Below are 17,454 nucleotides of genomic sequence, written 5' to 3' on the forward strand. Positions count from 1 at the left end.
TCCCTGCCCCCCGACCCAGCCCACCCCTGGATGGCACTAATATAGTTATGTTCAGCTGACATTAGCTGAAATTGATCATGTGATATACTGTGACAAATACTACCTAATACAATTTTTAGTTGCATGATGTTTTTCTTTTCCATTTATGTGTAAATTTATGATTAGAATTCTGTGTATTTCATAGTGGGCACTCAAATTTGAGACAATTACAGAGTAAAAGAAAGTATGTCACCTCCAAAAGCAGTTTCAAAGTGAGCATTCTTATATGTAGGAAAGAAGTGAAATATTAAGGAAATGAAAATAGTTTTGGATCACCTATTATTTAACAAAAAAGCCTAAGGAGGTGATCATATGGAGTATGTAAAGCCTAAAGCGTAACTTTTAATACATATAACTAATATAAGGTATCCCTAAAAATATACAAAATACAACACATTACATAGAAATTGTAGTAGGAAAGAATTGGTGCACGGCGGCACCTATGGATAACCAATTGTCCTACCACAACTCGGAAGGTTCCAAAGCTCCACGATCCCAGGAAGGAAGCTATATAGAAAATAGAAGCTATCCCTGGGTACAGTGAAGTGGTGATGATGAAATGACAAGGGAAGGGAGATATCCCTAATTGCGCCCTAAGTGGGGGGTACTGCTTTGGCCCTGATAACTAAATGTATGTAGCAGCCTAACAGCAGAGCACACGCCCTGATAAGGGCGACCCTGTCAGGAACCTTGCCCTGAAATAATTGGCCCTAGTACACCCTGCTCCTATCTATCCCTACATGCACGTTTCACATACAGAAGAAGGACTCATCAGGGGAAACATGGGGAGCTGAGCACAAATGTGTTTGGGATCCGTGGTATGCGCCGTAATGAGCTGGCCCCAAACCATCGGTTCCCAAATAATGTTAGAGCTGAATCTGGATATAGAGTCGGCTCAAAAAAGCAAGATGGGGGCGGTGTTGTGGCAAATGATACTAGCCACAGTCCACCCTGACTAGGGGCCTAGTATGCGGATACTAGGCCCCTAGTCAGGGTGGACTGTGGCTAGTATCATTTGCCACAACACCGCCCCCATCTTGCTTTTTTGAGTTGACTCTATATCCAGATTCAGCTCTAACATTGTTTGGGGCCAGCTCATTACGGCGCATACCACGGATCCCAATCACATTTGTGCTCAGCTCCCCATGTTTCCCCTGATGAGTCCTTCTTCTAAAGGTGAAACGTGCATGTAGGGATAGATAGGAGCAGGGTGTACTAGGGCCAATTATTTCAGGGCAAGGTTCCTGACCGGGTCGCCCTTATCAGGGCGAGTGCTCTGCTGTTAGGCTGCTACATACATCTAGTTATCAGGGCCAGAGCAGTACCCCCCACTTAGGGCGCAATTAGGGATATCTCCCTTCTCTTGTCATTTCGTCATTACCACTTCACTGTACCCAGGGATAGCTTCTATTTTCTATATAGCTTCCTTCCTGGGATCGTGGAGCTTTGGAACCTTCCGAGTTGTGGTAGGACAATTGGTTATCCATAGGTGCCGCCGTGAACCAATTCTTTCCTACTACAATTTCTATGTAATGTGTTGTATTTTGTATATTTTTAAGGATACCTTATATTAGTTATATGTATTAAAAGTTACGCTTTAGGCTTTACATACTCCATATGTTCGCCTCCTTTTTATGTAGGAAAGAAGCCCGGAAATATAACCGTATCTTTCTTGTGAAATCCAGTCCTTTTACAACACTTCTTAAAATGTTTATGCAAATAAGGTTTTCGGTGCACCGTAGGTGGGGTCGCTCTGTTCAAAGCACCTGACTTCTCTTGCGTTATCACTACAGCTCTGAAATCTCCGGACTGGTAATCAAACAAGATGGGGAGGCGCTGGGTGGTATTATGGTGGAGCAATGGTGCGCAAAACAGAGCTGCCCCTCCCATGGTGCACAAAAAACCTTGTTTGCATAAAAATAAGCATTTCTCAGGATTTCATTATCCTGGACAAGCCCTTTTTAAGATTTTAGGTACATGTTTTACAACATACATTTTTTGTATTGATTTAAAAATAATTAAAAACTGAATTTCATGTACACTGTAGATTTAACACTTCTCCACAACCACATTGCCCTTTTTTGAGTATAGCCCTTTTTTTTGAGTATTATGTATGACACCTGTATTTTTTATTGCTACTTTAGCTAAATATGTATGATATAGAATTATGATTATAAAGTAAATCTACAAACAGTTCCTTTTTCAGTACATAATACATTTTTTTTGGATGCAGGCCCGCGTAATGGCAACAATTGGTGTAACCAGAGGACTCGGTGATCATGATTTGAAAGTCCACGATTCCAATATTTATATTAAACCATTTCTGTCTTCAGTTCCTGAGGTAAGTGCAGTTTAAATGTTGGTTTTTATGCATTTTTATCTGAGAAAATTAAATACAAATATAAATGGTTGTCATTAACTCAAATATTCTATTGTCCATCCACCATACCAGAGCCGGACGCCATCAGTAGGGACAGCGTGAATGCTCACTTTTGCTTCAATTTGTGTTGCGTGGCCCCTCATCATCAGTAGGGGTTGCACTTTTTGTTTGTTTTTCAATAGTATCCAAAAACTAACGGTGGTACAGTCTCCCAACTTAGGGAGTATCACCACCTTTACCATGTGTTCTGCTCTCAGCATCATTCTGTTACATTGTGTTCCAAATATCAACACATTGCATCAGCTACATTTTTCAGGGTCTCCTGTCTATATCTGTGGCTCCTGATGATCTGGCAACTACCAGTGAAACGCGGTGAGCGCGTTAGATATTCAAGCGACCATTAATATACAGGGTGGGCCATTTATATGGCTACACCTTAATAAAATGGGAATGGTTGGTGATAATAACTTCCTGTTTGTGGCACATTAGTATATGTGAGGGGGGAAACTTTTCAAAATGGGTGGTGACCATGGTGGCCATTTTGAAGTCGGCCATTTTGAATCCAACTTTTGTTTTTTCAATAGGAAGAGGGTCATGTGACACATTAAACTTATTGGGAATTTCAGAAGAAAAACAATGGTGTGCTTGATTTTAACTAGGGCTGCACAATATGGGAATTTTGTGCGATTGCGATTAGGGCCCTAAAAATTGCGATAACGATATGCTATGCAATATTTTAAGGGAATTGTGCTAGAGGTCTATTTGCTTGGATTTTCCCATATGAGCCGCTGACGTGGCTGGGTATGACATAGTTATAGGGGATCTGTGGATGGCACTGTTATGGGGAATCTGTGGATGGCACTGTTGTGGGGGATCTGTGGATGACGCTGTGTTGTGGGGATCTGTGGATGACGCTGTGTTGTGGGGATCTGTGGATGAAGCTGTGTTGTGGGGGATCTGTGGAGGACGCTGTTATGGGGGATCTGTGGAGGACGCTGTTATGGGGGATCTGTGGAGGACGCTGTTATGGGGGATCTGTGGAGGACGCTGTTATGGGGGATCTGTGGAGGACGCTGTTATGTGGGGGATCTGTGGAGGACGCTGTTATGGGGGATCTGTGGAGGACGCTGTTATGTGGGGGATCTGTGGAGGACGCTGTTATGTGGGGGATCTGTGGAGGACGCTGTTATGTGGGGGATCTGTGGAGGACGCTGTTATGTGGGGGATCTGTGGAGGACGCTGTTATGTGGGGGATCTGTGGAGGACGCTGTTATGTGGGGGATCTGTGGAGGACGCTGTTATGTGGGGGATCTGTGGAGCACGCTGTTATAGGGGATGTGTGCTATGACACATAGGGCCATGAGGGGGGGCAGCATAAGACATATAGCATCTTATGCTGGTCCCCCTCATGGCCCTATGTGTCCCCTCATGTGTCCTAAACTGCGCACATAACTGGCTTTGTGTGTAAAGTATTTTACCAGTGTGTGAAACAAGCTCTCTCCTATTGATAACAGGTCCAGCCTCTGTACTCACTGTCACTATGAATGTACTGCAGCGAGCTGGCCGGCCGGCGCGTGACTGACGTCACTTAGTAACGCTCCTCCCACTTCAGGAAGCAGGAGCGTTACTAAGTGACGTCAGTCACGCGCCAGCCGGCCCGCTTGCTGCCGTTCGCTGAAGTGCATTCATCGTGAAAGTGAGTACAGAGGCTGGACCTGTTATCAATAGGAGAGAGATTGTTTCACACACTAGTAAAATACTTTACACATAAAGCCAGTTATGTGCGCGGGGCCCCTTCATATATAATCGCGGCATTTTCGGCTCGGCCAAATCGCCATATCGCATTTGCCGATTATCGCGATTCGATTATTTTTTCGATTTATCGTGCAGCCCTAGTTTTAACGTAACTTTATTCTTTCATGAGTTATTTACACGTTTCTGACCACTTATAAAATGTGTTCAATGTGCTGCCCATTGTGTTAGATTGTCAATGCAACCCTCTTCTCCCACTCTTCACACACTGATAGCAACACCGCAGGAGAAATGCTAGCACAGGCTTCCAGTATCCGTAGTTTCAGGTGCTGCACATCTCGTATCTTCTGAAGGCAATCGTCTATGCTGTGAAGATACGAGATGTGCAGCACCTGAAACTACACATTTCTCCTGCGGTGTTGCTATCAGTGTGTGAAGAGTGGGAGAAGAGGGTTGCATTGACAATCCAACACAATGGGCAGCACATTGAACACATTTTATAAGTGGTCAGAAACTTGTAAATAACTCATGAAAGAATAAAGTTACATTAAAACCAAGCACACCATTGTTTTTCTTGTGAAATTCCCAATAAGTTTGATGTGTCACATGACCCTCTTCCTATTGAAAAAAACAAAAGTTAGATTCAAAATGGCCGACTTCAAAATGGCCGCCATGGTCACCACCCATCTTGAAAAGTTTCCCCCCTCACATATACTAATGTGCCACAAACAGGAAGTTAATATCACCAACCATTCCAATTTTATTAAGTTGTATCCATATAAATGGCCCACCCTGTATATATATTCATGATGCACTTTAATCAATATTTGTACCAGATTGATATAGTGATAGCCCGGTTTAACCACAGGTAGCTATCACACATAGGTACCGGATTGATATGGTGATAGCCTAGTTTAACCACAGGCAGCTATCACATATAGGTGTCCGGAGATATGAACTGTAGTCAATAGGAATGATCTGGTACTTTACCCTTCCTAGACTACAGTAGTATCTATATTTTTTCCCGGTCTGTCCCTTCTTTCGGCACTCACAATAAACGTAGAATCATGGTGTGTTGTACTTTTATTTAGTTCCAAGATATTCAGGGACTCTACAGTGTGGGGTGTGAGCCTGTGGTACAAGGGCAGCTTTCCATGAATGAATTTTAATCAGAGGTGGTGAATAAAGATTTTTTATTTTTTTTATTTTAGTATCTATATAGGCAGTGAAGTTTTGATTAAGTTTTCTAGATACATTACTTTATATCGCTCTATACTCAGTGAATTTCCACCTAGTGTATTAACCTAACATGTAATTCTATCTTTGCCCTTATTCCTGGGAGAAGAAAGGTTTGAACTAGTGGTAGCTTTTGCATAAATATCTCCCTAATTAACAGGGCTTATACTTGACATTACACACATAGTAACAGTTTGTAAGAAAAAAAAAACATTTGTCAATCCAGTTCAGCCTGTTATCCTGATCCAGAGGGAGGCAAAAAATAAATAAAAATGTACTGTAGAAACCAATTTTCTTGATTTTAGAACAAACAATACCTTCCTAACTCCAAACTGACAATCAGAATCACTTCCTGGATCAATGACCCTTCTCTAAAAATCTAATAACTATAGCCTGTAATATCATTACACTCCAGAAATGCATCCTGGCCCCTCTTTTAGTGAATTCACCATCACCACCTCCAGTTCCATAGTCTCACTGCTCTTACAGTAAAGAATCTACTTCTATGTTGATGTAGAAACCTTCTTTGCTCTATTTGTAGAGGATGTCCCTTTGTCAGAGTCCCAGTCCTGAGTATGAATAGATCATAGGTCACCACTGAGCAGTGTTCTAAACTAAACTAAATACTGTATTTTTCACTTTATAAGACACACTGGACTATTGGAGGTTTAGATAACCGAAAACTATTTTGTAGGTCCTCTTTGAAGGGAATGTGTTTTACTGAAGTGGAGGGGTCAAGGTCAGTAACAGAGTGTGTGGGGGGTGGGAATAGTTTTGGTCAGCTCCTGCTTCCCTCACTGTGTCATCTGCTGACCATTGTAACAACCAGCAATGGTGCATGTGGTCACCTCATTAAATGTACCTAGTTCTGCTACACACATACAGCTCTGTTACACACATACAGCTCTGTTACACACATACAGCTCTGCTACACACATACAGCTCTGTTACACACATACAGCTCTGTTACACACATACAGCTCTGCTACACACATACAGCTCTGCTACACACATACAGCTCAGCTACACATGTATAGTCTTCTACACACATATAGCTTTTCTACACACATGCAGTTCTGTTACATACATACAGCTCGACTAAAAGGATAAAGGCCGGGACTCGGGCATATTTAATGACACTGAGTTCAGATATCTGTGCGTTGATGCGCCTGTGACTCCCATAATGCATGCCCTGCCCAAGATACATAAGGGCGTCCACCTCCCCCTTGCGCCCCATAGTGTCAGGAATGGGGTCCCTCACTGAGAGCCTGGGCAACTGGTTGGATAATCTTTTGCAGCCGTTGGTTAGGCGCACACCAGGCTTCTTAAAGGATACAGCTGATGTATTAAGAGCTATGTACAGTCTTAAATGGGAATCTAACTATAAATGGATTGCGGCTGATGTAATAGAATTATATCCCTCTATTCCCCATAGAGTCGCCCTGTTAGCCATGGAGTGTCATCTCCATAGACATACGGGATTCAGTTCTGGGTTTATAGATTATGCATGTGAGGTTGCGAATTTTTTATTAACCCGTAATTATTTTATGTTTAATAATGCCTACTACCTACAAATACGTGGAGTGTCAATGGGGGCGAAATTCTCGCCCTCAATGGCAAATCTAACTATGGCATACTGGGAAGACAAATATGTCTACAGTGTGAACAATCCGTTTTTGTCTGAATTGGTCTGGTACGGCAGATACATCGATGACCTGCTCATGATTTGGGCAGGCGATGTATCTGCCGTCCCGGACCTTCAGACCCATTTGAATGCCAATGATTATAATTTGCGCTTCACGTGCGTGGTAGGTGAATCCAGCATTGACTTCTTGGACTTGACACTCCATGGCTACCCAAATGAGACTGTACATACTCGAACATATAGGAAAAATGTGGCAGGAAATTTGATTCTGAACGCTAGAAGCCACCATCCTTTACACACTATAAAAGCGATCCCGGTAGGAGAATATATCCGGGCTGCGAGAAATTGCAGTTCATCAATGTACCTAGAAGAGGAATTCAGTGTAGTAGATAGGAGGTTAAAAGCGAGAAACTACCCTGACTGGATGTTGTTGAGGGTAGAAAAATTGCGCTGCAGAAAAACTGATTTTATATGCTCTTTGCACCCGGAAAGGAAGGGAGCAAATTAAAAAATCCAGGAAAGAAGGTGGGGATACATGGGGACAGAGACCAGGACGGGGTTCCGACTTTATCCATCAAATACAGTAAGGAATTTAATAAAATCTGATCTGTGGTCAAAGGATGCTTGCCGATATTGTATGATGATGACATCCTTTATAATGCATTGAAATATTTTTTGAAATCAGATAATTTTTATTTGACATTTTTTTGAAAATTACAAAAATACAAAGAAAGAAAATAGCCTGCACATTATACATGCATCAGTTGATAACAATAGTATCATAGTATTACATGATCAGCAAAGAGTTACTTCCATGAGTATGTAATATGTCACCAGGCATATCATAAGATGCACCTAAGATCAAGTAATCCAGTTACACCGTATACCATGTACAAACCACCTTTCCATCCATTGTAATTAATGAACATAGGATCAACCCTCCCTGCCCAACTATAACTCAATCCACCCCCCCCCCCCCTTACCTGAGCGATGGAACGGATCCGATCTCCAACATCAGTTATTTTATTAATGTATCTTAAGCATAGCCTTTGGTGTACATCTCCTATCTGTTTAACATTCTTCTTCACACCCATCCTGTGTAGTGCTGAACACTTTCATACATCGTAGGTCTATAGCTGATTAAGCTGAAGAACAAAAGAAATCAGGGACTGTGCCTCTACCTTCCCATAGTCCAACTAAGAAGAGAGGCTAATCCGGACACTGTATCCTAAATTTCTCCCACTTATCCCATATTTTGGTAAACTTCGTTACACATTGCCTTTTAACATATACACCTTTTTCTAGGCGTATTATATCGGACATCCTATTAAGGAATTCTCCCCTAGACGGTGGTTGAGGTCTAAGCCAGAATCTGGCTATCAATTTCCTAGCCTGGAATAACAGACGCTGCACTCCCAAACGGTGATGGCGATTTTTGATGTCTAATATTCCTACTACACACGTTCTCGGACCAGGCGATAATGCATTGAAATATGGCTGCAGAATAGTTCCTAGGAGGGCTGCGACCCTGTCCTGCTCTCTGTCCCCATCTCTATTCACTTCTAATAGTCGACATATAAACAAAAAACAAAACTGGCTCAGCTTTAAGGGGTTCATTAGGTGCAGGGGCAATCCATGCAAAACCTGCAACTATGTGACTCCCTTACAATCCTTTGAGTATTCTGATAACTCCTGTAGTTTTCCAATTAAAAGCTATATCAATTGTAACACTACAGGGGTGGTTTATATCATCTGTTGCACTGAATGTGACTTGCTGTTTGTGGGGAGTACAGTGCGAAAATAAAAAAATCGGCTGTTGGAACATCAGCTGTTGGAATATCATGAATTATATCAGTAATCCAAACGCATTGAATGTCTCCAATGCAGCAAGACACTTTGTGCAAATGCACTCCCGCAGAGTTAAAAGCTTTAATGCATTTGCAATCGAAAAGGTAATTGCACCCCCAAGAGGTGGAGACCACCGCAAAAAACTCCTTCTGCGGGAGGCATTCTGGATATTTAGACTAAATACTCGAGTTCCGGCTGGATTAAACTTAAAAAGGGAGCTAATGTACATTTATTAACAAAATTGCTGAAAGGAAGTAATGTTCTCATGTTTATATTTATTATTATTTGTATGCATATATATCTTCCTCCTAGAGGCGACTAATAGATCCCTATGTTGAGAATCCATTGGCATGAACAAGGCCATTCTAGTAATGTTATCATATGTTTTTATATGTAGTACATCATTCACATTGTGCGGTTTTTCTCCTTTCAATTGTCTAGCCAAATTCAACTAGGCGCAACCCATAAGGGGTTAATGGGCTTGAGAGCTTCAGCACAATGTGAAGGACATCTACTCTGTGATTAGCAGTGTGGATGATGGGTGTTCATCACAGTGAAACAACCAATGAAAAGGTGCTCTCCTCCCCAGATAGTTGAAGGGGTGGGCTCAATATCTAGTTAAATTCTTGTGTTTCACTGTGCTGTACTGTTACGACTAAGGGTCTAGTACCCGAAACGCGTCAACTTGTCTTGTGTACCAAGTGGCTGTCTGCTGTAAATGAATATTGAATAAAGAAGAAGTTTTAAAGAGGATCTCCATTTGTATCCGGAACCATTTCTTTCAAGTTTTTTGCTACATACAGCTCGACTACACACATGCATTTATGATACACCTATACAGTTCTGGTATACACATACAACTAGGCTACACACATACAGCATTGATGACATAATCAAAGGTCCTTACTTCTCATTTTCATTTCCTTTCAGTACAGCTGTAGTACCTTCCTCCCCATGCATTTTCTTGCTGCTACTAATCACACGGATCTGTGTTGGCAGGGAGAGAGAAGTGAGTGCAGTTGCACAGCTTTCTCAGTAATCAGGCAAAGCACTGTATATGCGCTCTGCCGGGTTATTAATGAAGCAGTCAGGGGCTCTGGCCATGCTGGATCTCCCTGACTGGCGTTTATAAGACGCAGGCACTTTTTAGCAAGATTTTTTCTTGCTAAAAATGAGTCTTATAAAGTTAAAAACGCTGCAGTTCATCTGACAGTACATACGGTGAAAAAAATTATTTAACACATTTCTTTCTCCTCTTCTCATTTTAGCGTCAGTTTTACTCTCTTTGGCAATGAGCCTCTGTCTCCACTTAGCTGCCTTTATCTGTCTTTTAAATATTCTATTTCTACATATTCCTTTGCTTTTACATATTTGCTAAAATTTAACCCGATACTGCTTTTCAGATTTAAACCACATCGGTGGGCATCAGAAAGAATTACGGTACCTTTATTATTCTTTTTGTCAGAAAAGATACCATAATTTAAATATATTTTGCCTAAAAAGCTAAAGCTATGTGAATGGCTTTCCTCACAAAAAAGGTAAAGTAATTCTTTCTGATGCTAGATATTACACATACTAATTTGCATATATTTTCCCAGAAACCATGAGTAGAGTTGCCTAGTGGTCTCGATAATAGAAATAGTAAAACACTGCTTTTGTTAATCCCTTTTGGAAAGAAAACCGAATGGCGCATTTTACACATAGTGCTTCTCTAAAAAAGAGACGTGCAAGCTAGTTTCCTTTCCAAAAGGAGATAAAAGGGATCTCATACCAGGAATCCAGCTTTTTCTGGGTAATTAACCTTTTTTGTTTATGGAAGAGTATGCATGAGAAGCATCGTACGACAATCAACGTTCCTGTGGGTTTCTGGGAGAAATCTACAAAAATTAGAGCATCTGAAGTCTGCTGGTATCAGATAGGCTTAGGAGAGCTATTTTGAATATCTTTCCCAGAAACCCAGAGGGACATTGGCTGGCCTACAATACACCGCACACGTTTTCTGCATACTAGGCGCTCTTTTATAATGAGAAAGACTACCCCCTCCAGACAACACATATATATTGCTCAGAAACCCAGAGTAGCATACTAGGCTGTCTCTCTCTCTCTCTCACACACACACACACACACACACACATACACATATACACACACAAATACTCTGAAACAAACTGAATCTCATACTCCTGAGTATTTTTTAACATTCAGATTGGATCACCTATTCCTGAGATAACTCCCCTGTTTGTTTTGTCATCCTATATGGTAATTCGCTGTGGTTTACCAATGGGGCAGCAACCATAGCGGTTCTCCCAAGGTGAAGCGTGCATATTTGTTTTGATGCTGTCCAATCGATGTGGACAGTGTCAGATCGGCCATCCTCATTGCTAAGAAGATCTCTCTACTTTCAACTTACTGGTTGCCTGCTCTGCGTCCCCGCTGGCTTGTGTGCACTAAATGTTCCTCTCTTCTTTTCCCAGACAATGCTCCTGACTGAAGTCTCTGAGCATTACACTGGCCTTGCTCAGCTTGATCATCTCATGATATATATTTCATGAGACCACACAGTAAAAAGTTAATTCTGGGCCAGAGACTTAAGGTGGAAGCTTCACCAGGGAAAAGAAGAGAGGCAGAAAAGCCAAAGGGGGGGGGGGGGGGGGCACAGAGGAACAAGGATCAAGATAGTAGAAAATCCCCTTAGCGAACGCATGGTGGGTCTGACTCAGCAATTATTGGGCAGGCTCCACTTAGGGAGAATTTCTACGGTTGCCGTCCTGTTGGTAAACAACAGTGAATTACCATAAAGAGGAAGAAAACAGTGAAGGGACATATCTCATGAATGGGGGTTTAATTGGAATAAAAACACTATACTTGGAGACAGCAGCATTTAAAGGGAACCGGTCACCGGGATTTTGTGTATAGAGCTGAGGACATACACTGCTAGATGGCCGCTAGCACATCCGCAATACCCAGTCCCCATAGCTCTGTGTGCTTTTATTGTGTAAAAAAAACGATTTGATACATATGCAAATTAACCTGAGATGAGTCCTGCCCCTGACTCATCTCACGTACAGAACACATCTCAGGTTAATTTGCATATGTATTAAATCGTTTTTTTTTACACAATAAAAGCACACAGAGCTATGGGGACTGGATATTGCGGATGTGCAAGCGGCCATCTAGCAACCCATGTCCTCAGCTCTATACATCAAATCCCAGTGACAGGTTCCCTTTAAACAAAGTACAAATATTTCATTTGTAAAACTGATCCTGCAAAAATTAGGGCAACAGAAGCCCGACATTGCCACCTCTAATGCCTCATGTAACAGGTATCCTTACTGTATTTCTCTTTTAGCTACGTCCACAAATCCATCACAGATTTTTGTGTAGTAAATCTGCAGCGTATTACAGTACCAGCAAAGTGTATGAGGTTTTAGCAAATCCCATCCACATGCTGCTGAGAAAAATCCATATTATAAACTGAATAGCAATGTGGATTTGAAATACAAACCATGTCAATTTATGCGGCGGACTTTCCACTTTGCAGTTCACAGGGAGAGCCCCTATTCACACGTCAGTGTTTAGTCAGTGATTTCCATCACTTATTGTCAGCCAAAACCAGGATTGGAGCCTCCACAGAGCAAAGATATTAGGGAAAGATCTGCTCCTGTTCTGTGTTTAGAGCCGCACCTGGTTTTGGCTCAAAATCACTGATGAAAATAAAATCTGCAGCAAGAATGCAGCAAAATCCTCAACACATCTGCATGTAACTCATGGTGATTTTGCCAGGGATTTGTCCCGGATCCATTGCCAAATCTGCTGCAGATTTTTCCACAGCGTGTAGCTCACCCTACATATATAAGAACATAAAAAACTAGTAGAAATGTACAGTTTGGAAGCTGGACGCGTCTACTAACTAAAATTGTGAAGTAGGTGGTGCATGGGTGCACCTAGTAGCTGCTGGTGTAACCCTTTATAGACAATTAGTTTTTGAGGGGTGGGGGCATTATACGTTTCATAGTTGGTATTGTTTCATGCTCTAGATTGGTAATTCATTAGTCATGGTGTGTGTCCTGGCCCATGACTAATTAGAAGAAGTTGTTGCAGTATTATTCTGTAGCCTCCTCCACATTTAGACTAGAACTTTATGAGAAGACAATTGTTTTAACCTGTAAGACTGTCCCATATGATGAGCACATGTAAGAAGAAGAATGTTGTAGAGTTTATAGTGGAAACTTAAATTGTCTCAACCCACAGGAATCTAAAGTCATAATAAATGAGAGGTCAATTACCTAGACTTTGCAGTTTGGATTCTTTTTCTATCTTTCCTATCTGTTTTATATATAGTCTTCTCCCCATGCTTGCATGATAACAGACTGAACTGGATGGACATATGTCTTTTTTCAGCCTTACAAACTATGTTACTAGAGTGAAGGTTCAGGCAGGCACTGCGTGTCCACAGATCTGCCCACATGTGGCGGTCAGTTGGTTGGTATTACCTTCAAGACTTAGCGATCGTTGGCTACTGCATGCTCACCTGCATAACCTTGACTGTAATGCCTCAGTTTTACTTGCAAAATCATATGACCGTTGACCACCACATGTCGCCAGGGCTGTGGACACGCAACATGTTTCCATACCTTAAAGGGTAAGTCATTAAATTAAAAATGAACAATTACCTTATAATAATCATATTTCAAAGAGATTGAAAACTGAACGATCATTAAAGGACAAAGAAAAACCTTTCATTTTATTCTGGAAACGCTTGGGGGGGGGGGGGGAATAAACTCCCATCATCAAGGAAGTGATAGCATCAGTTTCTTATTATTTATATGCAAGATGTAGAAAGTTAACATTCTGAGAATATGCTTTAGGATGTTTGTGTTTGAAGTTGGAGACGGTTGATCCCACCTGGAAAAATACTGAAGGCAGCATTCACTGCACAGATGGAGCACAGACACAGCATGGGAATTAAAAGACAAAAGGTATTGAAAGGCAGGAGACCTTAGAAGGGAGAAGAAAAGGAAAGGGGATCTGCTTGCAATCAAATCACTTTTCCTAAGTTCCTGTATCTATTTTGTGGTCAACATATCGCTTAAATAGACCTGAAATTTAGCCTTAATTGTTCTCACGTTCTGTAATTCTTCTACAAATTGCATGAATATTCTTCAATCCAGGTACATAGAATGAGCCACTATTGTAATTGTGCTCTCTGGTAACGTAGATATCAGGACCTGAAAAGTCTCAGAGTTTCTTTAAGAAAATATATTGACTGTTCTTTATATTTACAGTCAGACCTGAGAAGGACTTGTACCATATATAATAAGCACTCTGAATTAATGGATAAACCAAGTATTTTTATGGAAAATTTACATAGGCGAGAAAGAGTTGTTGGGGTATGTTCAGACAGTAAGAATACATGTCAAAGGCTGACCATCAGATTTCTACCATGGTTTTGCAGATTCCGACAGCACACAGACCGCATCTATATTTTGGGGATCTGCAATTTGTGGACCACAAAACGGATCCTAATATAAGAAGACCAGACTCCACATATATGCTGAACCTATCGCTTATGATACCTCTCCTTGCGCCAACTAGTCTCAAATGAATTCAGGGAGAGAAGTCTACAGCTATAAACTGCGCTAATTAAAGGGGTTGTCCCAGCTTGCCGCAACTAAGATGAGATGTTACTGAGCACCAACTACCAGGTGGCCAGGAAATAGTGGAGAGGGATTGCGTTCCGCTGTTTCAGTAGCCCCCATTACAGTGCATGGGAGCTAAGAAAAAAGAGTAGCACAGCAAGCTATGTTGTTTCTCTGCTACCTGGCGGTCGGCCGCTGTTTTCTATGCTACACTATTTCCATAGCTCCTGTGCACTGCTATGGGAGCTACCGAAACAGCAGAATGCCGACTCACTTCGTTGTTTGCCGGCCACCTGGTGGTGGCTCTTTGTCTCATCTCACCTTAGTAACAGCAAGCTGGGATAACCTCTTTAATTGGTGCAGTATATAGCTGTAGCCTGCTTTCCCTGAATTCATTCTAGGCCAGTTGGCACAAGGAGAGGTATATAGAGTAGGTTCCCATCCAGAATGAGGTCACCTTGCTGTGGTGGTTGGGCACAAATGATTTTGTTCAAAATATATTTGCCAAGTACCTCATATTTATGTTATATAGTGAATATAGCATTACGGTGCATTTAGACGCACCAATAATCGTCCAGATTATCGGGAACAATCGTTTCTGTGAACTGTTATTCCCAATCATCTGGCCATCTTAATGTGCCACCCATCACCTGATGAACAAGCGAAACGCTCGTTCATCGGGTTATCCTGTAGCTCTTGCAGGCGCCTCCTATTATGGCTTCTGGGCAGCAGATCGTGCTGTCTAAACAGCGATCTGCTGCTCAGAAGCCATGATTCTGGATGAGGATGAGGGATGTAAATGTATCAGTCTCTTTCACTGAACGAGCAGCCGACTGTCAGGAAGGAACGCTTCCTTCCCAATAATCGGCCGCTCCATCGCCCCGTCTAAATCCACCTTTAGTTCATATATTTATTGTTTGCAGAGTGCTGTTGCATTGTATTAGCTTGTACCCATATTGAAAGGCATTCAGATTAACCCAGTGTAACCCTATTCCTGAGGCATGATCCAAAGAGTTAACGGTACTTCTAGGCAAATAAAGTAATCTCTGTAAAGATATGGCTGATAAGCATCTACATGTGGCTGAAATGATGTTTGTGCAAATAACTTTGTACAAGGACCATCTGAAAGAAAACTCTGGGCCTATGAATGTGCCAAAATATTAGATAAAACTTTTTTACTTTTAGGCTACTTTCACATCTGCATTTTTGCTGGCTCCGTCATGGGTTCCTCAAAAACGCATCCGGTATATAATACAACCATCTGCATCCGTTCAGAACAGATCCAGTTGTATTATATCCCTAATGAACAAGACAGATCAGTGACTGAATCCATTGTAGGTCATTGGATGCCAGATCAGTTTTTTCACTATTTACATTCTGTTTCATGACGGATCCATCTTGATCAGTATCCCATGACACACACAAAAATGCTGTCCATCATGGATACGCAACGGAACGGAATGCATTCTGATGTACTCCGCTCCCTTCAGTTCAGTTTTGTCCCCATTGATAATGAATGAAAGTGAAAGTAGCCTTATTTTCATTTTTGACATGAATTCTAGAGGTATATTTTTAATGTATGTACTTCCTTTAAATTGGTCAGAGCTATCATCATGGTGCCTCAAGGGAAGAATTTCATCGGTAGCACCAATGTGATCTTATAACGACTTCCTTATGTGCATTACATTTTTGTCTTCATAAAAGCTTATGGTATGATATATGCTAACAGCCATTACAGAGTATGCATGTAACTTGATTAGGTCTGGACTCATATACACAGCTACAGTATATTTTCAGGATGGGAGCTCCTCTCCGTCCCTTCACAGCGTAGAGAGCTCAAACGAAGCTTGAAATAAGGTATTTGATCCTTATGCTAAACAGTGCGCCCATTGAAATAGGCTGGATAGCAAAATGCATGCAAAGCAGTTATTCCTGGAGCTTTTTATTTGTTCAGTAAATCTGATCCCTGGCTAGTAAAATACTAGGCCGGTGCTCTGATTAAACACATAGGAAATACTGCCATGACATGGTATTGGTTATTATGCATGACTTATATTAATAGACTGGAACACTCAACCACTTCTTAGAAGCTGGTAGATGAATTGAATAAAGGGGACTTTAATATGTACGATTTGCCAGAAGTAATTTAGTTTGGTCATTGGATGCATTAATCATTTTTATGTACCCAGTAAACAGTCTTTGCATCAGGAAAGTGAGGGCATGCAAAAAAAAACAGACCCCTAATGGTTTGTTAGTGTTCCCGTGGTTACTGTGCAGCTAGTTAATATTTTAATTTAAAGACCATGACCCTGATTTATCATATGCTACTCCGGCCTTGATAGGGCCTGCGCTGAGGGAGGAAGCAGGTAAATTATGACGAGATGTAGGCCTCATAAATTACCTGCTTTCTCCAGTTACCTGTGTGCCGGAATGAAATATATGGCAGATCAGAGCTGCTGTAGATTTCAGTCGTTATTTACACCAGTTTGAGACGTAAATCACCGGGGCTGATGCCCCAACCTCACTCCACTCTTACCACGTCCCCTTTTTCTTAGACTTGATAAGGCTGGTATAAAGATTACAAAGTTGCAAATCCGATGGATTTGAGACTTTTCTACGCCAGAAAGAGGCATAAGTTGAATGATAACTTTCCCCCTATTTAGGCTCCATTCAGACGTCCATAGTGCATTGCGGATCCACAATACACCCGGCACCCCCATAAAAATGCCAATTTTTGTTCGCAATTGCGGACAAGAATAGGAAATGCTCTATTTTTTTGCGGAGCTGCAGACCGGAAGATCGGAGCCGCGCTCCGGGAATGCGGATGCGGAGAGCATCTCTTCCGGCCCCATAGAGAATGAATGAGTCTGCACCCGGATTCGGACCCATTCTACGGACGTCTGAATGGAGCCTTA

At 41.6% G+C, this 17,454-nt stretch overlaps 1 protein-coding gene across 2 annotated transcripts in view; it reads left to right on the forward strand.

Moving 5' to 3' along the window:
* Window positions 1–17,454, forward strand: part of PPM1H (protein phosphatase, Mg2+/Mn2+ dependent 1H) — a 233,048-nt gene that overhangs the window by 196,829 nt on the left and 18,765 nt on the right. For both annotated transcript variants that reach the window (XM_040408372.1, XM_040408363.1), the window contains exon 8: window positions 2,273–2,380. In XM_040408372.1, the coding sequence (XP_040264306.1) occupies window positions 2,273–2,380 (108 nt within the window). The remainder of the gene's footprint in view (window positions 1–2,272; window positions 2,381–17,454) is intronic.

The sequence above is a fragment of the Bufo bufo genome, chromosome 1 (assembly GCF_905171765.1).
Source record: "Bufo bufo chromosome 1, aBufBuf1.1, whole genome shotgun sequence".
Taxonomy (NCBI): Eukaryota; Metazoa; Chordata; class Amphibia; order Anura; family Bufonidae; genus Bufo; species Bufo bufo.